This window comes from Diabrotica undecimpunctata, chromosome 3 (assembly GCF_040954645.1).
Source record: "Diabrotica undecimpunctata isolate CICGRU chromosome 3, icDiaUnde3, whole genome shotgun sequence".
In the NCBI taxonomy this organism is placed as follows: Eukaryota; Metazoa; Arthropoda; class Insecta; order Coleoptera; family Chrysomelidae; genus Diabrotica; species Diabrotica undecimpunctata.
The window spans coordinates 42,860,707-42,884,962 of record NC_092805.1 but is presented as its reverse complement, the minus strand read 5'-3'; the positions used below and the strand labels follow the sequence as shown (position 1 = coordinate 42,884,962).

The window sequence follows — 24,256 nt, the reverse complement described above, 5'->3', positions numbered from 1 at the left end:
TTATATTACAATCAAGTAGCCTCTATCCAAATTGAAGACAGTCCGACTGAAAAAATATCCATCAAACGTGGAGTACGGCAGGGTTGTGTTTTGTCACCCACTCTTTTTAATCTGTACTCTGAAGAAATCTTTAGGGAGGCTTTGGATGACAGACAAGAGGGAGTAAGACTAGGTGGAGAAGTAATCAACAATATTAGATACGCTGACGATACAGCCATTCTTGCAGAAAATTTACAAGATCTCCAAACATTACTAAATCTAGTCAGTGAAGCAAGTTATCGGAGAGGCCTTAAAATCAACATTTCAAAGACAAAGTGGATGGCATTTGGAAAGATCAATATAAATCAAGGTCTGATTTCTCTTAATGGAGAGGAGATCGAAAGGGTAAATAATTTCAAATACCTTGGCAGCTGGTTAAATGTAAATTGTGACTCTGATGAAGAGATAATAACCAGGATCGAAATATCACGTAAGGCTTTTATGACCTGGAAACCAGTCTTATGCAACAGAAACCTGTCGATGAATATTCATAAGAAGGTCCTGAAATGTTATGTGTGGTCCATCCTATTGTATGTTTGTGAGACATGGACGTTAAAAACCACAATGTTAAACAAGTTAGAAGCATTCGAATTGTGGTGCTATAGACGAATCCTAAAGATATCGTGGGTTTCGCATACTTCCAATGAAGATGTTCTTCAAATGATCAATTCAGAACGTCTGCTCATAAACACCATAAAGAGGAGAAAAACAGAATACTTCGGCCATATTATTAGAGGACCTAAATACCATCTACTTCGCCTTATAATACAAGGAAAAGTGGAAGGAAAGAGATGGATTGGTCGAAAGAAACTTTCATGGCTGCGTAATATTAGACAATGGTGTGGTTCCACAGTAGAAGAATTATTTCGCGCAGCAGCCGACAGAGAAAGGTTTCAGTAAATTGTAAACATGATGACGGCCAACGTCTGAATACGGACACGGCACCCAAAGAAGACTTGGATTAGAGAATCGTTCGTCGAAAAAAGTCGAATTGGTAATAAGTAATCAAATTGTATTGTCTTATCAGGGCGTATTAAATTATGTTGTTCTACTAAGACGTACAAATTTATGTTGTGATTTGTTTCCTTTATTATGAACTGGCTAAGTATGAAGACTTGGATTAAATAATCCTTCGTCGGTAACAATTTCTAAGTCGAAGTGGTTATAAGAAATTTTCGATGAATTTAAAAACACTTTATTTTATATTGCACTGTTATAAAAGAATACTTATTACAAATGTATTTAACCAAGATAAACATCTTATTTTTCTGCAATGTGCAAAAATAATTTTACGTAGTGCGCGTATAAATTGCGAAATAAGTGAGTGTAATACGGCTGGGACAGACCGGTGTTAGCACTGTAATAAACGCTGTTAATATTTTAACATCCACGTCTATAATGTTAAGGGAGACTTAACTCTCGAGTGGAGGCAAGGCTTACTGGTCCAATTAGTACGAATGGTCGTGATTCCGCCCTCGCGGATTTACAAGAGGGTAGGCAAAATTTGAATAAGGGGATAAAGGACGTTCAGATGCAGGCCCTGTAAAGAGTTAGAGGTTATTGACTTACGTTAGAAGCCGGAGAGATGTACAAAGCGAAAAGTGTGTTCTCTTCTAGTCTCTACCTGAAACGGGCCGGGAAAGAACAAAAGCCAATTTTCAAACTTACTATATATTAATAAATAGTAAATCTACAACTAACAAAACAAGATATACGAGATAGCTAATTATTGTTTTATCAAATTTTGCGAAGGGAGACTAGAAGAGACTTTACCAAAGAGTATAATTTGGCGGACAATCTACTATTATTTGTTTTTCCCCATTGGTTATTATTTATGTTTAGTTATCTGAGCGTATTTAGGCCCTAGCTAAAGAATACGCCTTGTAGTCCGAATTGGAACTCAGGTACTGTCTGAATGAACTCTGGGAGCACTGTACGCTATCATGATTCTAAGAGAGACGAAAATTAGGTACTTATACTCTCTACCTTCCCGTCGGATACGATGCCGCGCTAACTGAGCTGATTCACACCGGGACAGATGACCGATGACACACACTACTGCCCCCTAGGTCGTCGAGCACTCACTGCCCCGTTGACCGATTTTCTTCGTTTTCATGTACCGCGAGCGCGTACCCTCAATTACCCGTCACAGTCCAAAGTCAAGCGTTGCATCGTACCGCATTCCCCTAGAGATTTTGCTGATTATGCCATCTGCTCCACGTGTTAAAATGGATCATGCGATGCTTTGTTGTATTATTTTCCACGAAGATCTAAGGTGTCGTAATTTTTAAACATTCGGAGCTTGTGTCAAACTAGGTCGAATTGTTATTCTTTGTTTAATTTGAAATGTATACGTTAAACTGTGTCGAATTTTTTATTCTTTATTTAATTTGGAGTATATAATGATTATTTAATTAATTATAATTATTCTTTTCAAAAGGCTTGCGACAGGGATGCTGTATCTCACCAACCTTATTCAAGATATATGTTGCAGCGGCATTGGAAAGATAAAAAAGAAAGGTACATAGGATGAGTATAGAGCTTAGCAATGAATGTATATATACACTCCAGTTTGCTGATGACCAGGTAGTGCTAGCGACCGACAGGGAAGACATGCAGTACATGCTAAGAAAACTGATAGAAGAATATAACGACTGGGGAATGAATGTCAATACAACAAAAACCAAATATCTTTGTATTGGAAACGAGTAAGATAACATAGACCTCGAAAACGGACAACATATTTCCTGCTGTCAGAGCTATGACTACTTGGGTGTTGCCTTTGACAATACAGGAACTGATACACGGGAAATAGAAAAACGAATCACTCAAGCAAAGAAAGTCTTAGGATGTCTCAATAGTATACTGTGGAGTAAAGAGATAACGAAAGGAAGGAAATTTACTACTCTTCTTTATGGAAACTACTCTTCTTTATGGCGCTGAAACCTGGAGAATTAGTGAAAAGAACAAAAAGCAAATAGAAGCAGTAGAGATGGATGCAATGAGAAGATCTTTAGGTATTTCCAGACGAGACCGAATCAGAAATGATGTAATAAAACAACGTATGGGAATAGAAGGAAATATAACTCAAGATATAGAGAAGAAACAATTAAGGTGGTATGGGCATGTTCAACGGATGACAGCATCAAGACTCCCCAAAAAAGTAATAGAATGGCAACCGATAGGTCGACGGAAAAGAAGAAGACCCAGATTAGAATGGCAACACGGCGTAAACAAGTCCATGAGCGAAAGAAATTTAACAACAAACGACTGCGAAGATAGGAAGAGATGGTGTTTAGGTATCGGACAACGTCGAAAGACGTTCTAAACCGATGTATATATATATATATATATATATATATATATATATATATATAATTATTCTTTTCTAGGCTAACTACCCCTTATTTTGTTTCTTTTATTTTCTTGCTATGTTGACTTGTTACATACCGGGCTAACTGATTAACGATTGCGTTTGGGGGTGGGATTGTTTCCCTTGTGTATGTGGCTGATACATTACATGAGGTTACCCTGTGATTTTTGGCGAGGTTGTGCTCAAGTAAAGATTCGATTATATAATGCTAAAATGTCAGGATGACTGTCCCGCACGAAAACCGAAAGAGAATTCATTAAAAGCCGCTCAAAGCTGATAATTTATATGAAAGAAAAACCTACAGAATTAATATTTTTCGCAGTAGTAACGAACTTTAACGTTCAAAACAGTAGTTTATAATTTAAGAAATAAGCTATTTTCCCGATACACTTACAAAGAAAATTCATAATATCAAACAATAAAACTGATCGATTTAGTACCTTTTAATGAAAGTTCCGAAAAGCAATCAACCTTTCGATATACTTCTAGGTAGACATTAACCCTGCATTTTAAATAAAGTGAAAATAACAACTTTATGAGCAGACGCCTCAACGAAAAAACCGACCAAATAAAATTTGCTTTTCTAATGATTTTGCAAGCTATTTAAGCTTTTTAAAGAAGAAAAACATTTTATGACCATTTGTGGTTATAAAACGAAACCCTTTTTACTAATTTTTATATTAAAACGAGGAGAATTGGCGGTAACATGATATCGAAGCGTGTTTTTCATTAATAATTGTAACGGAAAGAATAAATCATTATTGATGATATGTTAAGACTTGAACACGCCCTTTGTCCTTTCCAACTAGTCTCTTAAATGCTGCAATACAGTCGCGTTCCCTCAGTGCGACAGTGAAAACCGACGCAAAGCCGTCCCTGCATCTCTGTCTAATGGACTGGGTTTATCGGCCACATGACCTTTTCATTGGTCATTTAGATCACGTGGTCGATAAACCTGTCAAATTAGAAAGAGATGCAGGGAGGGCTTTGCGTCAGTTTTCCCTGTCGCACTAAGGAGAACGGACTGGTATTTTCCATTGCTGTTTCTCATTTTTTTCAAGGTTAGTTCTGTTTATTTCGATCACTCAAACAGTCACATAGGCATGACATCCATCTCGGCGACTGTATGGGTGGATAATTTTCGGTGAAAACTGTTTATAGTTTTGCTTTGTTTGTAGTATTTTGTGACATTTTTATTGTTAAAATGACAACTAATAAACGTAAAGTTGATTCAGAATGTCGTGTACTTAAAGATGAATGGACTTGTAAATACTTTTTCGCGCCTATTAAGGATAAACCTGTGTGTCTAATTTTCAATGAATCTGTAGCCGTATTTAAAAAATTCAACATCTCACGACACTTAATGACAAAAAATAACGATATCCCCTATTAAGCAATGACCGAACAAGAACAAAAGAAAAAAGCAGGAACTGTACTTAAAAAACTGTCAGGTACTTGTGCCAGTTATATTGTAGCATATAATATTGGAAAAGTAACAAAGCATTGTCTTATTGAATTGAAAAATTAGCTTGTATGCGCCCAACGAAGGGACCGTCAAAAGGATCAAATATTTTTCAAGAATTTAAAGACACTGTCACATCTTTGACAGTACCTGTGAGCAATATTAACATTACTACTGATGGAGCACCAAATATGACGAGCAAAATCTGGTTTCTTAGACATGTTTAAGAAAACATTTCCTGGAATAAAAGTAGTATTTCTTTATTGTGTCTTACATTAAGAAGCCCTGTGTAAATCTGCTCTAGACATGAAGCATTTGCTTGATGTTATTATTAAGCTTGTTAATAGCATGAGTTCACGAGTTCTCAATCATAGACAATATCAAGATTTTCTTGATTAATTGCAGTCTGAATATTCTGATGTACTTTACTACACTAAAGTAAGATCTTTAAGTGCAGGTCGAGTTTTTGATCGCATTTGGCATCTTAATGACGAAATAACCCATTTTATGAAAGAAAAAGAAATATAATATAAGTGTAAATATTTTAAAGACATTTTATGGCTTTCGAAATTTGCATTTTTAACAGATCTTCTCAGTCACATCAATAAATTGAACCTTAAACTCCAGAGAAGAAATCAATTAATCCATGATATTTGGGGTCATATCAGGACTTTCAAAGTGCAATTGAAACTATTTTCTAAACAATTAAGCAAGAAAAACATATAACAACTTATAACAAAATATATGTCGCTCCACTTTGGGCGCTACTGTAACAAATATTAACCAGATCACTTGGAACAAGGTCCCTGATGTGATAGGATCTGTAGAGTAATAGTGAATATAAGTTTCAAAACTAAGTTGAAAGTAGAAGTTGAAACTGAATGCAGTTCAGCTAGCTGGGTATGCTTGAGACTGGCCGGTTGATACTCAAGGTAGGGTTAGGCCTATTTGCATGCCCTGAGAAAACAGTAACGAATAGTAAATATGGATTAACTAAGAAAATATAAGAATAAATAAAACGAACTAAGAATATGTACTGACAACATGAATGTAGGGAGAAAGAATGATTAGGGCGCCAGGGAAATAGAAACACTGTAAACCCCGTAATGTACAATTTAACTTAAATACCCTAATAATATAAAATCCTATTGACCCCTTTTTTTATACAATATATTTACATTCCCTAATGTACTAGAAAAGTATGAACTTTTATTATAAAGTTTTATTCATTAATTAAAACAAAATTTACTGACAACCAACAAATTTATATATCCAAACAACTATAACCCCTCCCTATATTTAACACAATGTATCAGTTTGACAATTTCTAAGTTGATTCCAATCAGATAACCTGTTGATGTATTTAAATTGGTCTGTTTAGAAAGGAACAGATCCAAGATGAATCAGTGACGTTACCAGTAGGGCTGTAAGAATACAAAATGGACCTTTGTGCACAAATGACCTTACAAAAATTGTATTAAAATCCACCCCTACCCTGTTATAACTAATACATATATATATATATATATATATATATATATATATATATATATATATATATATATATATATATATATATATATATATATATATATATATATATCTATATATATTTAAAATATTTAATCACAAAAATAAGCAAATGATGTTAATAAAAAATTGAATGTTATGTAGATAATGATACGCAAATATGAATTATGAAAATTGACTAAAATTATTATTAAGTTTTGGTTCGTTCACTCACTAAAAGTTTAAACAAAATTTAGGTAACTTATTTTTAAAATAGTACGAAAACAATAAAAAAGAACCTGACTACTCTCAAATCGAGAAGGTTCTTCTTCCGGACGCCTTACGCCGCTGGGACTCGTCAGGGTGAAAGCTGTAAGTCCACTTTTCTAGCACCAAACTGAACAGCTACTTCAATATCCGGGAAAAACCAAAAAAAAACTCCAACTAAACTAAACTGAAATCTATTACCCCAAATCCAAAATAATCTTTATTGTATTGACTTTTATATCCCTTTTTCCTCCAGCGACTAAAAATAAAATCAAAGAAAGCTCTCATTAGCTTTACTCTGATTTGATAAACAAAAAGGCGGTTAGGACAAGAAAAACTAGCCCGAATGATGATAATTAGCGAAAGGTTTCGTACACTTTTTGTGACCTTGGAAAATTAATTGAAAATTATGTATTAAAAGAATATTGGGATTGTACTATGAATATTTCAATGAAGAAATAAAATTTAACTTATCTTGACGAATATATTATATGCAAATAGTAATGAAGGATCTCCTTACATTACCGAATTGATTGGATAGTGAAATGAGAAAGTGTACTTAGGAGAATTTCTAATAGAAAGAATTCTGAACGTGATTCGATTGATATAATTAGGGTAAAATTATTGAATAAATGATATTAATATGAAACTAACAATGGTATTAAAAAAAATGATTTACTTTAATTAAAATGAAACTCACCCAACGCAATAATATTCCAGTAATTAAAGTAAAATCTTCTTTTCCCAAAAACTTCTAATACTCATAAAAAAAAACACGCCTTCTATAAATTAAAATTGGCCTCTGAATAAACTTAAAATATTTCCTGCTAACTTGAAAACCACGTGGCGTTAGTCGCTGAAGGATCACTCCTCTGACCCGTTGAAAGGTTGGATATAAAGTGCCTCTTTACACTTTTAAAATCATTGGCTTCCGTCAGTTCCAAGCTAAGCGGAAACGGCAGGTAAGCAGTTTGACCAATTGATAATACAATTCCATGTATAGTTGGTTGCATAATTTACAGGCAGAAGTAAGTTATTTTAAATCTCTCAGTAACGATAAAGTAATCTTATCGTTAAAAACTAAACTCATTTTCCAAAACTAAAATTTATTACAGCTAGGGAAGACAATCTTAAGAGCTATTAGAAAAACGTGAAATGTCTGAATGACAAGTTTGAGCGAAGATTTTAAAACTTCAATGTTCTCGAACAGGACCTGGACATTTTCAGCATGAATTTCCGTTGAATGTGGACTGTGAATCAGTAAAACCAGAATTGTAGCTTGAACTTATCGCGTTGCAAAGTAAAATGCGGCAAGTGTTTCGGCAATATTGCTTCTAATTGTTCCATATACTCCATATTGCTCAATGTCGCAATTTGTTTTAAATGTGTATAATATTCTTATGTAATTTGGTGGCATAAAATTTTCTATTTTCATTTAATTTGTTTTTTTAGCAGTTGGGTTTTTATTTTTTCCGTAAACAACAACTTGTTTAAACAACATTACAACAACATTGAGTCAAAATAACTTGACGTCTATATGTTCACGAAGAACTTCTGCAATAATTCTGCGTACAATGGGCATGAATAGTGCTAAACAAACTATCAGAATGTTTAAACAGATATATTAAACTTTTGTATGAATCTACAGTAGCTACGACTCGAAGAGTAAAGGCAGCTTTGTTGATGCTGGTATTGGTTCTCTCATATTGGTTGTCTGTTTCGATATTAATGGGCTAACTTTATTCAAGAAATTCAAAAATAAATTATAGTTTTTAAATAAAATATCATCTAATTCACAATACAATAAAGTTTGCTTTCATCTCGCTAAAAACGTTCGCACCCAGATACACCTACTCCTTTCTTTAAAATTAGATAATTAAATAATGTTTCAACAGTATGGTGCACCAACAATATTTGATGTTCACTAAGGTGTACCACGGCTGTCTGTGTTGGGACCTTTAATATTTTATCTACATATATATCATTTTCTTGTATTTTGGTGACACAACTATTGCTGTAGATGCTTTGACTGAATTTATGCTCACACCAAAAAGAAACTCTGTAGCAGATGAATTTAAAACCTGGTGTAAAAGAATATCTTTAGTGGTAAATGTAAAGAAAACTGGTTGTATGCAGTTCTACTCACGTATTAAATTGTCTTATGATTATAGGATTAATTATATCTGAAGAAATACCTTTTATTAATCAATCATCATTTCATGAAAATAATTAAAACTATTAACATGGGCAGTTATATTAAAAAAAAATTATTATTTTTTATGTTTTAGGATTACTTACAATGCCGAACTAGTTGGCGATGCAACATTCTACATTCAATGTGAAGTCCAGAAAATGACAAAACCTCTAACGCTCACTATATCTGCCAAATGCCAACAAATTGAATGTAAAGTATACTATCTTAATAAAGCTGGAGAAGAAATATTGTTGGACCATAATATTGAAAATATTATTGATTTAGGAAAGGTAATTGATCACACCAACCAATTCTTTCTTAATTTTTAATATTTTGTTCCTTCAAACTAATTTTTTGCTGACTTTTAAATTTTGTCGTTTGAGAATCGTTACGAATCGTATTTTAGTATCGTTCTTTTATTTTCGTTTGTGTTTTGCTATATTTTATTAACAGATACACTTGTAATTTTTTAATTCTTATTATTATTTTATTTTCATGAAGTTTTTAATTGAAACCTGCTTAGAATTAATATAATGAATAGAAACGAATTGAATGAGAGTAGTGAATCGATGTGAAGAACCGCTATTTTGTGACGCTACTTGTGATGACGCCATCTTGTGGCGCTAGTTCCGTGATGCTCGCCTTAGCATTTTACAATAGAGATAAAAAAGTAATGCAACGCCAGTATAGAAGCTTTGCTTCAAAAATATAAGTTTGGCGCATAATTGAGCAGTTTTGTGAATCTATGATGCTCATTTACAGTAACGCTCCGTTCCAACAATTTGTTTTGGTTTGAGTACCTATATCAAATTTATAACAATATTAAACAAATAATATTTTTCTTTTACTCGACACAATAGACTAGTTCAAATTTACTCCACCTGGTTTGTCTAAACAGTCACACAGAGTCACTCTGATATTTAGGTCTGATATATTATTTCACAAATTAAGAAATCAAAGAATCACGAAATTAAGAATCACGTTTTCCAAAATTAATTGAGTTGTCCAAATGTGTTTATCATTTAATGATAAACTCTGTAGGTTAACATAATTTCTTAATTCTTATTTTAAAACATTTTTTTAAAACGATTTCCGCATTGGAAATCGAAACGCCAAAAGCAAATTTTTTTTTTATTGAAATTAACGTGTCTCGACATCTATGGCCATTGACACGGGTACAAGAATATTTGGAGTATTACATTATTCATATAAGATTATTACATTATAAGATAAATACAGTAAGTTATAGATAGTTAACATAGTTACATATAGTGTTACAAACATTGTTTTTTTTTTAACAAACAATGTTGCAATATTTGTTATATCCGATAATACAATCTGCAATCTTTTAAAAAGTCAATTAGAGCACTGTACACATTAGGCGAACTAAGTATCTGTTTCAGGCTACCAGTTATATTATGCGCTAGTCTATACATTCTATAATAACTGCATTCAACGAGTAAGTGTTCTACTGTAACGCGGTGAGAATCACAATGTTCACAAACAGGTGGGTTTTCGGAAGTCATCAGGTATCCGTGAGTGAAGCGAGTGTGTCCTATTCGAAGTCTTCGAATGATGAGTTTGTCCCTCCTAGTCATTGTAGGTATCTTAAATGAGTATACAGTGGGATTGATTATGTACAGTTTTCTGTTTTGTCCATTCCAATGATTTTGCCATATTTTACGAGTGTTTTGTTTTATGGTTGCTGCTAGATCTTGATGAAGTTGAATTTTTTCTTGGCTTAGGTCAGAACAACTTGCTTTTCTTGCTGCGATGTCTGCAGACTCATTTCCAGTGATCCCTATATGAGATGGGGTCCAAAGAATGGTTATTGATGTTCCTCTGCTGTGGTTTTGATGACAGATGTGTTGGATTTTTTGGACTATCGGATTTAACGAGTATATATTGGCAATAGACTGAATTGAAGAAAGAGAATCAGTGCATATAGCTAGAGATTTGATATTGGGAGAAGTCATTTCAAGAGCTTTAAGGATACCATATAATTCTGCAGTGTGAATACTACAAGTAGTTGGTAGTCGATATAAAGCTAAAGTTATGTTTTCGGTACATACGGCACAGCCAGTATTCTTTTCATCTTTAGATGCGTCGGTATAAAGAACTTGGTTGTACTGTTTTGCATTTATTGTTTCTTGAAATAATTGTCTAAGGAGCTGTTTAGGAGTGTCTTCTTTTTTATGTCGAGTTAGACTGGTATTGAAAGCAGGTAGTTTATTGGTCCATGGAGGATTATTGGAAGTACTGATGGGGGTAGTTATATTCAGGTCTATGGCTGCTAGCAAAGGATTTACTAATTGTGGTAGGGGGTAAACAGATCTGTCTCTATTTTCAGGAGCGTGGGGGATGTTAATGAGCTTAAGTACTGGGTTTTTTGGGTTGGCTGAAACTCTAGTGAAATAGGAAGAGAGTAAAAGCTGACGTCGTATGAAAAGAGGAGGTTCCAAAGCTTCAACGCACAAGCTTTCGGCGGGGCTAGATCGAAATGCACCTAGGCATATACGTAAGGAGGTCGTTTGTATTGAGTTTAGGGATTTAAGATAAGTATTACAGGCGGTCATGTAGAGTATACATCCATAATCTAACCTAGAGCGAATAAGAGCTGTATAGATTCTCAATAACATATTTTCTTCAGCTCCCCATTGATGATGTGCAAGTGTTTTCAATATATTTAGTTTACCAGCACAGTTGTCCTTTAGTTTTTTTAAGTGTATTTTCCAGTTTAACTTCTGATCGAATATTAGGCCCAAGATTTTATGATTATTTACTGTAGTTAAAGGAACATCGTTTAGATATATTTCCGGGTTTTGAACGCTTTGCTTTTTGGTAAATCTTAGTATCCTAGATTTTGAGCTGGAAAGTTTAATGCCGTGTTGTGTGGACCAAGAATATACGTTGTTTACAGCATTTTGAATAAGATTTGATGTACTGGATATGCTTGCTCCACTACAATAAATAAGTAGATCATCAGCGTACAGCAGAGCTTTTATCGGTTGGCGAACTTCTTTTGAAATATCATTAATTGCTAAGTTGAACAGAATTGGACTTAAAACAGCCTTGAGGTACACCATTGAGCTGTTCAAAAACATTTGACTCATTACCGTTTACTGCAACTTTAAATTTACGGTGATTTAAGAAGTTATTTATGAACGTGTAAATATTGCCTGTAATATTATTATCGATAAGTTTCTGTAATATTACATTCTTTGGAATAGTATCGAAGGCGTTTTCAATATCGAAGGCAGCTGCAACTGTATCATGTTGCTTATTGAAATTCTCGGTTATATGGTTTTGTAGCAATACTAAATTGTCCATAGCGCTTCGATGTGGTCTGAATCCCGATTGAACGGAGCTAATTATATTGTGCTTTTCAGAAAACCAGTTAAGTCTATTATTGATTAGTTTTTCCATTAATTTGCACATGCAACATGTTAATGAAATCGGTCTATAAGAGGATGGCTCTATTGAAGGTTTGTCGGGTTTTTTAATTGGAAGAATGATGGATTGTCTCCACAGGTTGGGAAACTGTTCGTTGATCCAAAGAAGATTATAAAATGAAAGTAATTTTGTAAGTCCATTGAGGGCTAAATTTTTGAGGAATATGGAGGGTATATTGTCAATTCCTGCTGCAGAATTTTTTAAGGTAGATATAGCAAAGGAAAGCTCTTGAAAAGTAAAAGGTGCGTTTAAAGCGAGAAGGTCATCTGAGAGATCTGTAGTAGAAGGAAGATCTTTATGTTGAGTCAGAGTAATTGTGTAGTTGTCGTTTTTGCTTTTATTATGAAAATGAGTTGCCATAATTTTAGCAATTTGATCATCTTCAGTTACTATTGAATTATGATAACTGAGCGCTGAAATTGACAAGTGTGTTGTTTTTCCGTGCATTTGTTTAATTTTCTTCCAAACTTGACTGGAAGGGGCGTCAATAGATATGGAAGATATGTATTTATTCCAACAGTCTTTTTTGCTTTGTTTGATCACTCTTCGCGCTATAGCTTTTAGTTGTTTAAATTTAAGCAGGTTTGACTCAGTTCTGATTCTACGATATTTATTTAATGCTGTTTTGCTTTCTCGGATAGCTTTCTTACATTCAGTATTCCACCAGGGTACAGTTTTACGAGAAGACGATATTGTGCATGTTCCAATGTGCGTTTGAGCAGCCAGGGTGATTAAACTGACTAGGGAGTCTAGTGCTATATCAGGATCTTCTGGTAGTTGTAGCTGGTTGATCTTGTTTTCAATGAAGTCTGAAAAGTTCTTCCAGTTAGCGTGAGATAATTTCCATTTTGAAATTTTTGCTCTGGGTTTGCTGATAGAATTAGAAATCAAGATAGGAAAGTGATTACTGTCATAAAGGCAATCCATTGTAGTCCAGGTAAGAAGTGGTGTTAACCTTGGGTCACATAAGCTAAGATCAATTGAGGAGAAAGTGCCACTAGAAATGTTGAAGTATGTTTTGGATCCGGTATTCAATATACAGATGTTAGAGGAGTTTAAAACATTTTCAACGAACTTTCCTCTACCAAATGTTTTTTCCGATCCCCAAAGTGAATTATGGGCATTAAAATCGCCTACTAAAATAAAGGGGGCTGGAAGTTGATTAATTAAGCTTATTAGCTCAAATTCAGTAAGGCTGTGGGAAGGTGGTATGTAAATACTACAGATAGTAATTTTATTTGGACACCAAATAGTAACAGCAATAGCTTCTAGTGTGGTACTTAAGTGTACTTCTTTACAATAGTAGTCTTTAGAAATATATATAGATGTGCCTCCACTAGCTCTGATATAATTTGTTCTTAAAAAGTGATGTGCTTGAAAACCATTGAGATATTTCTTGTCCGTTTGCTTGAAGTTTGTTTCTTGTAGGCAAATAATGTCAGCATTCGTGTCCATGATTAGTTGTTGAATACGTTCTAGACGGGGGTAAAACCCGTCGCAGTTCCACTGGATTAAATTAAAAATAAGTATGTTATGTTTCTGAAGTGGTTGCCCCTTCAGAGAGATGGTCTTCTTCGAAATTGTCTTGTGAGGATACCGAGATTATGCTTTCTGCATCAGAATTATTAGAGCCTAGTTCCGTTTTAATTTTCTTACTAATTCTAGTTAGTCGATTTTTGAGAGATCTCTCAGTTATTGATTTGTAAATCTTGGAAATGTCGGAGAGAAGATCTTCTATATTTTTTGTAAACAGGAGTGCTTCGCTCAGTGGGCTGGTTTTACCGTAGCAATTCTCTAAGAAAGCTATAAAGTTATCGACCGGTAACGTAAAAGAGTCTTTTTGATAGTGTTCTATGATTGTATTCTTAGATTCAAGCGATATTCTGCTGTCATCTTGAATAGAAGAGTCCCTTTTGAGTTTCTTTTTGGCTTGATTTACTTTTTTTGTGGCTTGCTCTGGTACGATAAACTCTGAATCAGTTTGGTGTTCTATTTCTGATGAGTCAGTTGACTTTGGTCTCTTTTCACCTTTTGAAGTTATATTAATTTTGCGCGTGTCATTAGGTGTTTCCGAATTGTCGTCTTGTGGAACTACCGGTAGTGTATTTCGACTTGCAGCTTGGGAAATATCAGAGGGAGGTGGAGATGTTTTGTTCGAATTTTGTGATTGATTGGATTCAGGGGAGGTGCAATTTGATGCTATGTGACCGGGTTTTTTACAGTAGAAACAAGTCATTTTATCTGTGGATAAAAATATTCTATGATCATTATTGTCAAATGGAATAATTAGGGATGTTTGAATCTCAGAATTATCATGGGATGGCATAAAATATACTTGCCTGCGGAAGGACAAGATATGGTTGTATTCATCTCCTGGGATGCCAGCTCGTAGGAATGATATTGGAGAGACTAGCTGAAGTCCTATGTTTTTCAGGGAGGCCTCTATTATTTCATTGGGTATTGAAGGACATATATTAGACATGATCAATCGTTTTGCTGGAGTGATTAATCTTCTGACTGAAAGGATATGGTTTCCGATGGTAATAGTAGGATTTGTGGAAATGAGCTGCTCAACTAGATCTGTTTTGGTTAAATAAATACATATTCTGCTGTTTGAGATCCTTGAGGCGAAGCATATATTCCTTGGTCCGATAATATCTCCTATGGATTTAACGTAGTCATATAACTTTAAGTCTTCTTCTGAATGGATCACTATGGCTTGCTCCTTCTTTGGAAAGGAGCATTTCGGCGCTGATTTAACTGCAGCTGTGTAAGAGATGGAAGGATGTGAGATGTTTGTTGAAGTAGATTGCTGTGACGTGTTTGACGTTGTGGGATTATTTTCAGTCGGTGAACTCATATTATTATTTGGGATGCCCTCGTAGTCAAAAGCAACCCTGGAAATCTTTTTAGTTTTGTCTTCCATTGGTGAATATTACGTTTAGCAACCAGTAATTACTCATCGTAATTCTGGCTGCCTATTCGACAGGTAGTTGTTCCAATAATAGGTTTATGTTTATTGTACCGTACTAATTATTGATAACAGGAGCAAAAAGTGGTTTACTAAATAAAGTGTTGTGAATGTTTTTATGCCAGTAAATGCAAGTAAAATTAAATTTTACTTACCAAAATATTACTGGCAGGTGCACAACACAATAACTTTACTCCACTGTGATTCTTATCAATTAATATCAACTATTTCGCTATTTAGACAACAAAATATTAAAGAGGTTGTACGATTCGAACATACACGTTCTAGCTCGATTAGGCCAGACTCAAAAAAAGCAAATTTAAATTGTTATTTTATTAGAATTAATTGTGGTTTAATCCCATGAAAACATAATGTCTCGGCTATAATATATTTCAGCACATTATTGTAATAAATCTTGATTGAAGCTAAGGGATGCTTAGCACTGTCACCACTGAAATATCCCTTGTGTTTAAAGGAGATTTAGCTGTCCGAGCGAATTTGAGGCATACTGGTCCACTAGTTCGAATAAGTCGTCGATTTTACTAAGGGAATTTAAAAGGCGGACAACCTACTATGAATTGTTCCCTAAATGGTTAGTAAACATTGTTCGTTATCTTAGCGTACTTAGACCCTAGCTAATGAATACGCCTTGTAGTCCAAACTGGAACTCTGGAATAGTCTGGATAAACGCTGGAATTCACTGTACGTTATGGCGGTACTGAGCGAGACGAAAAATTCGTATTTTTGAATCTCTACCTTCCGTCGGACACGAATATCACGATAATTGAGCTGAACGCTTGCCGCGCTAACTGCCGACTGCCGAAGTACCACTAGTACCGGACGCGACAGCACTACCCTCTGGCTCGGTTGCCAGAACGCTATTACTCGTTTGACCAACTTCTGTTTGTTTTTATCTCTTGCCAACTCGTACCTTTTGTCACGTCCGAAGTGGAGATTTGTTTCTACGTTTTTCGCTGATTATACCATCTGATCCATGTGTTAAACTGGATCACGCCATGTAAAACTTCTTAGTCAGCACAATTCTTATCACTTGTTTAACAATTCGTACCTTGTATTATTTTCCAACAAGGTCTAAAGTGTCGTAATTTTTTAAACATTCAGGCTTGTGTTAAAACTAAGTCAATTGTTATTCTTTGTTTTTAATTCGAAATGTATACGTTAAACTGTGTCGAATTTATTCTTATTAATTTGGATATTGAAATATTATTTAATTAATTTTAATTATTCTTTTCTAGGCTAACTACCCCTTATTTTGTTTCTTTTATTTACTTGCTATGTTGACTTCTACATACCGGCTAACTGAATAACGATTGCGTTTGGGGGTGGGGTTGTTTCCCTTGGGTATGTGGCTGATACATTACATTATGCTAAAAATAGCATAGATGAAAACATTATAAGACAGAGCTGGAAGTACAGATGTACGACGGACATGCAAAGTGAAGGACATCAAGGACTGGGTAAGAATGGAACGATCATATAAGCCTAATGATAACAAACAGAGTACTTAGTAAAAATGGCGAGACATGGTTACCCAATAGGAAGACTATCAGTTGGAAGAACATGGAAACAATGGAACGACAACTTACTGGAGGCACATTGAAAAATGGACAAAGTTAGGTCTGCACAAAAAGAAGAAGAAGAAGATGCTATATTGACATTATGTACTGATAATTTCGATTCTCATTGAAATAATAATTGTATGAACAAAATTTTGATTTAGTAATGGGCTCTGCTTTATAATTATTATTAGCGAATATATTTATGGAAGACTTATCATGTCTGGATAGTATCATGAGTTTTTTTTTTCTAATTTTTCTTCATGAGTTACAGTGGAACCAGTACCAAGCAACTTTGTTGTCCAGATTGGGTGTGGTCGTCTTTTTAAACAAAAATTACAGACTGTGATTTTTCTGTCGGGTATTATTAAGTTAAAGATAATTTTATCTAATCGACGCCAGTGACGCCAGTTAAAGTCGTCCCAGTGACGCACTTATTATTTTAAAATTTCTTTTATTTTTACTAAAATTACTTAATAAATACGTTAATATTATGGTGCTTTCTACACATATGATGGCCACATATAAAGATATAAAGCCACCAGAAAGGAAGAGATTATATGTTCAATCTTGAACTCGCTGGTTTATTTCCCATTGGGTATATATACTACCATAGAAAAAGAATAAGAGCAAGTAGACTATATAAAATTCTATTGAGGGACAAATAAAAGCAAACGATAAATACACATAAATATACATACATCCAAATATAATAAAATATAAAGCATAAACACAGCTGTTTTAAAAACTTTACGTTTTACTTTTACTTTTAAAAAGATTACGAGACGAGTTGTGAATATATAATACAAACCGCCAGTCTACAAAAGAAATTTTATACTAAATATAATACAAGAAAGAACAATGACTTTAACAGCTCATTTTTACTTAAATATAATATAAAGAAATATAATGATATTAAACAAAATGCAATCGAGAAAGAAATAATTATATTATACAATAAGCAATTTAAATGTAATGACAATTAGCCACAAGTAAAATATAAAAAAATATAAAATGTATATGAGCAAGAAAGTAAAATGTTCTAAATAAAGTTTAATTAAAAGGTTCAAAATCGCGAAACAATATGAAATAATTTAGTACCTACCAAGTAAACTTACTTGATCTATGCAGCAACAGGATATGGTGTATTGTACTTTACCCCAATGGAATGATAGCACCAACCGCTATCGAAAAAGACTTCTTCAACGACATACAGGAACCACAAAAAGTATTGATGATGGAACGACTGATGGTGACTGAGTGATTGATGGAAACTGGCTGCTTAGTGGTGACTGATTGCCCCAGCCGTTGGGCCCAAAGTTGTTTTGTACAAGCTGACGTTAGGTGTGGGCGATAATTACCCAACGATCTACACTTTTAACAAAAGCCGTTCAGTTTCTATAGTTTTTTCTTTACATACAATTTATGAGAGAACAGTCCTTTGTCTTTAACAATGTATTACAACCGTTTATTGTTCTATATCGTCTGTGTTTTTATACGCGGAATGTTGGCTAAATATACGGGGAGAATCAAAACTAACAAAAAGTATGTTAATATATTAAAAATGTTTATACACAGTTGCGAAACTGCAACATATTATATGCCTGAATTGTAAGTGTTAAGAAGGTAGATTAAATTAAATTATTGTTTAATTATTTTTTAAAGTATTGTTTAGTTACCAAGTAACAAAGCAAAATAATTTGTTTATTTGTATTTTGTAAACGATTCGATCAGTACGAAGAAGAAACCAAAACGTCAAAATAAACGTATCTTGAAACTGAAATTGTGGTTAGTTGCCAACAAAAATAGTAAATATAATAAAATGCCACAAAAAACAGCTTGGGATAATAATTTGTGGTCACATCCAACAATATCTTTAATAAGTTGAATGAAATGTCTGCTAGCGGTAAGACGTGTGTTGCTTGCTTTGACAATTTAATAGTGAATTCATAATTTATAATTTGTGATTTTTGTAATAAATGTTATCACCTTCATTGTGCTAAAGTAAAGGAACAACTTTTGAAGATTAAACAAGATTGTGATAACCGTAAATGGTTTTGTAATAACTGTCTACCGAAGTTTAATGATATTATCAACAAAAAAGCGGATAGAAATAATGAACTAATTGAAAAAGCAAGTAGTAAGTTAATTGATTTATTGGAATGATCAAATTCATCTTCACTTTCAAAATCTGATGGAAAATCTTGGGCTGATGTTGTGAAAATTAAAAAAACGGAACCCTTAATTATAAAACCAAAACCCTGAACCAAAATAGTTCGGTTACAAAAAGTGTACTTACACAAAAACTTTGTACATCTGATATGGCTGTTTCTTTAGCCGAGGTAGAGGAAGGAGCAAATGGTCGTGTTATGATTCACTGTCAAGATAAGAAATCGTTGGAAAATTTAAAAAGTAATTTAGAACGGCATTTGGGCGCAGAGTATGAAATAAAAGTTGGCAAATTGAATATACAAATTTAAATCTAACAGAAGTGGAAGAAATAATGTAAATGTAATAATTGAATTTTCTTCTAAGCAATTTAATTATTTAATTTCTAACAATCAAAAGTTCATATTGGATGGAACAGTTTTCGAATTTATAAGTGTAATTAGGTGTTTGCGATGTTGGAGATTTGGTCACTTTTCGAACAAATGTGAATCAAAAAATTACGTTTGTCCTCTTTGTGGGGGTAAACATAAAAAGGATCAATGTAATAATACAACTAATTTTAAATGTTCTAACTGTAAGTACGCTAAGGATATTATGAAACTAAACGATATTGATGTTGATCATCATGTTTTTGATATAAACTGTTCTTGCTATTTAAAACGGTTAACTAAAAGTAAAGAAAAAGTTAACTATCAATTCTAGCAATCAAAATCTTTCAAAAAGAATCCTGAAAAAAACTTTATTGAACATTTATTTTCAGAATATAGGAGGCTTACGTACTAAGCTTAACGACTTACAGCAAGTGGTTGCTTGTTCTGATTATAATATAATTATACTAGTTGAAAAATGGCTTAATTCTGACTTTAATAATGCTAAGTTGGGACTTTCCAACTACAGCATTTTTAGAGCCGATAGAAATCATCTAAGTCATAAGCAACGTGGAGGAGGTGTTCTGATAGCTACATCTAAATATTTACAAGTGTGTGAAGTTGTTATACCACAAAATAATATTGAACAAGTTTTTGTGTCACAATCAAATGCTTATTTTGGGTTCTGTGTACATCCCTCCTGGGTCTGAATAGCAGTGTTACATTGATCATTGTAGCAGTGTTGAGTTTATTTTTGAAAACTTTCCAGATAGTGATATGATTATATGCGGTGATTATAACTTACCCAATGTTAAATGGATAAATTATGAATTTGGAATTAGAGTTCAATGTATTCCCAGTTCTCCTACTAATAATTTGTGTAATACTGCCAGTTATTGTAATTTATGTCAAATTAATGTGATACCTAATAGCAGAAATACTATTCTCGACTTAGTTTTTTCTAGTTTATCTAATATAATTGTGTCGGAACCATCAGATCCCCTGTTTGACAAAAGTGTCCATCATACTCCAATTTCTTTGGGATTGTTTGTTAATGTTAACTCATCAACTTTGAATTATGAAGAATATTTTGTAGACTTCAGAAATGGTGATTACTTTAGCATAAATTATCTTTTGGCTGAGATTGATTGGAAATTAGTTTTCATCAACAAAACTATCAACGAGGGTATTAAAACCTTCTATGAAATTCTATATAATTTAATACATAATTTTGTACCCATTAAAAAATATAAAACATCCACATTAATTGGTATAACTGTGATCTAAAATAGCTGATATTAAAAAAGAAAACTGCTCATAAAACACTCAAACAGACAGGTAGGGAAGAAGATTATAATATATTTTTAAGTATTAGAACTCAGTGTGAAGAACTTACGAATTCACTATATAAACGACATGTTCAGGAAACTGAAAACAATGTATTTGAAAACCCTAGATCATTCTGGAAATTTATAAATAGTAAAAGAAACTCACATACAGGGTGGCGCACCGAAAACGAAACACGTGCATTTACTGGCAGATGATTCCTTTTAAAAAAAAAAAACGCTTGGACCCGTCGATTTTGTTATCGAGGGGGAAACAAAATTGGCATAAAATCACATTAACATTTGCAGCCCCCTAAGCGGGGGTGGCACCATCCCTAAAATCTTAAATGGAAAGGGGGGTCGAATGATCCATCATTTAAAAGGTCTTTAAACTCCCTTTACAATGATGTAAAATTTATGTACTTCGATTCAGTAGTTTTGGAGATTTATTGATTTAAAGTTTAAATACATCATCGTAAGAGGAGATCAATACATAGCAGCAAAGTTGTTAAAAAATAAAGAATGAACTGACCTGTCAGCCGAGTAAATGTTGAAAGTGCCCACCATTACTTTCCATGCAATAATAAAGATTTTGCTGAAAACTTTGCCGGACATTTTGCAATATTTGAGGAGTAATTTGATGGCACTCATTCACAATTCTTTGTCGTAAATCTTCTAAGGATGTTGGCTGAGTAGCATAGATTTTGATTTTTAAGTAACCCCACAAAAAGAAATTCAAAGGTGATAAATCTGGCGATCTTGGGGGCCATTCAACGGCACCTCTTCTACCAATCCATTGACCTGGAAAGGTCTGATCTAAATAATGCCGAACTCGTAATGCGTAATGTGGTGGGACACCATCCTGTTGGAACATCAACATATTCTCAACGTATCGACCATCATTCTGATTTTCAATTATATCTGTTAGCGCAGGATCTATGGCATTTTGCAGTAATTCCAAATACATTTTACCAGTCAAATTTCCAGGTAAGAAAAAAGGACCAACCAAATGATCGCCAAAAATGCCAGCCCAAACATTTAATTTTTGTGGCTGCTGTGTGTGTACCTCATGGTAAATTCTGGGATTAGAGTCCGACCAATATCGACAATTATGACGATTTACTTCGCCATTTAAAAAAAAGGAACATTCGTCGGAAAAGCAAATGTTAAATAAAAATTGTTCATCGTTTGTAATTCATTCACTCATAACTTCACAAAATTCTAATCGCTTATCAAAATCGTCTTCATTAAGTTCTTGTACAAGGTGAATTTTATACGGATGAAAATTATGGGCCTTTAGAATCCGTTGGATAGTACGTCGACTAACACCACACGAAGTTTGCAATTTGCGGGTACTTAATGTAGGATCTACAATAACTTGCCCTAAAACCCTCACTTCTGTTGCTTCATTCCTTATAGGATTTTCAATATTACGTTTTTTATTGGCGACTGATCCAGTTTCCCGAAATTTAGCTACAAGTTCTAGAACATATTTTCGGTGCACATTATTGTTCTCATGTCGCTCATTAAAAATTTGTGCTGTTCTATTAGCGCACTGATTATTTCCGAAAAATATTTCAATAATTTCAACCCTCTCTGCCGTGGAATATGCCATGGTTAATTTATGTATAAAGCAATAAATGATATTTTAACAACAAAGATTGGTCAAATCAATCGCAAACTAATGTACTATTTCCTATTTAAAATAAGTACGTGGCATTCTCTACTTATCTTTCTTCAAGAAACAACTTTTTTTGTCACAAAGGACACTTCAATTGCTATTTTTAGTATTAATAAACCATGGGCGTAGTAAATAAAAGCATTTACTTATCAAGATGCAAATGTTAAAGTGATTTTATGCCAATTTTGTGTCCCCCTCGAAAACAAAATCGACGGGTCAGAGCGTTTTTTCAAAAAAGGAATTATCTGCCAGTAAATGCCTCTGTTTCGTTTTCGGTGCGCCACACTGTATGTTACCATCAGTTATTAAGTATGATGATTATACTGGGGAAAATAGTCAAGAAATCGTTGATATTTTTGCGAACTTTTTTTCAACATTCTACAATGATGTTGTAGGTTGTAGTTAATCAAATTCCTATTTTTAAATTTGAGAAATCTGCGAATGTACGCAATTATGTTGTTGACATTAAGGAAATAATTGATGAGATTCTGAGTAGCCCGTGGAAAGTTACCAAGGGACCTGACGAAATTCTATTGTATTTTTTAAAAAAATGTGTATACACTTTGGCAGAACCAATACACCATTTATTTAACCTATCACTAACATCAGGGATATTTTCCGATTTCTGGAAATCTAGTTTTTTAAAACCAATTTTCAAGTCTGGTCAGACAGATAAGATTAGATATTAGATTTTTTTCTAAATAGAATGTTAAGTTTTGATTATAAAAACATAATAATTGGTGAACAACATGGTTTTAGCCAAGGTAAATCCACAGTTACAAATCTCGTGTATTATACAAATTTGATCATTAACTCGTTGGAGTCTGGTTCTCAGGTCGATTCAATCTAAGCTGATTTTTCAAAAGCTTTTGATAGAGTCAATCATGAGATCTTGATTGCCAAACTTTGTGGCTATGGCATTAGCGATAATATTTCAAATTGGATTAAACATTATTTGTATATTCGTTCTCAAATGGTTAAATATGGTCGTTTTTTCTCAAAATCAATTCATATAACATCAGGTGTTCCACAAGGTTCTCATTTGGGTCCGCTGCTTTTTAATATATTTGCTAACGATTTACAAACAGTAACTCCGACCAATTTCTCTTATTCGCTGATGACATAAAAATCTTCATATCTATTGCTTGCCTCTCTGATTGTGAATGTTTGCAGTTGTCCTTAAATAATTTTTCACGTTGGTGTGAAGTAAATGTTTTAAAATTAAATCTAAAAAAAATGTTTTGAAATCACCTTTAGTAAAACGCAGGCTTCTTTTAATAATAATTACACACTTAATGGTACTGTTCTGCAAGAGATACGTCAGGTACGGGATTTGGGTATAACACTGGATAGAAACCTGAACTTTAATGATCATATTAATGACATAACTTCACGTGCCCTTAAAATGTTAGGATTTATCCAGAGAAATTCAAAGGACTTTTCAGTTTTTACGTTTAAAATATTATACTGTTCGCTAGTGCGATCAATCATAGAATACTGCTGTATTATATGGTGTCCTTTTTATAATACCCAGAAAACTCAATTAGAAAAAGTTCAAAACAGATTTTTAAGGATATGTGGTTATAAAATGGGTTTAAGACGTGTAGATTATAATTACAGTTATACTCTTAATCAACTTAAAATGAAAATTAGAGACAAAAAGAGCTTAATTCGAATTATATTTTTTACATAAGCTTCTAATGGATTTATTAATTGCCCTGAAATTTTTTGTTTAATTTTATTTAATATACCTATTCGAAGAACCCGTAATTCTGACCTGTTTTTTGTATATTTCCATTCTACTAATTATGGACTTAATGAAGTTATTTCTAAGATGTTACGTACGGCGAACAATTACCAAACAGATT

At 33.5% G+C, this 24,256-nt stretch overlaps 1 protein-coding gene across 2 annotated transcripts in view; it reads left to right on the top strand.

Annotated features, from left to right (window-relative positions):
• Positions 1-24,256, top strand: part of LOC140436736 (hydrocephalus-inducing protein homolog) — a 371,509-nt gene that overhangs the window by 277,085 nt on the left and 70,168 nt on the right. For both annotated transcript variants that reach the window (XM_072525797.1, XM_072525796.1), the window contains one exon: positions 8,939-9,134. In XM_072525797.1, coding sequence (XP_072381898.1) covers positions 8,939-9,134 — 196 coding nt within the window. The remainder of the gene's footprint in view (positions 1-8,938; positions 9,135-24,256) is intronic.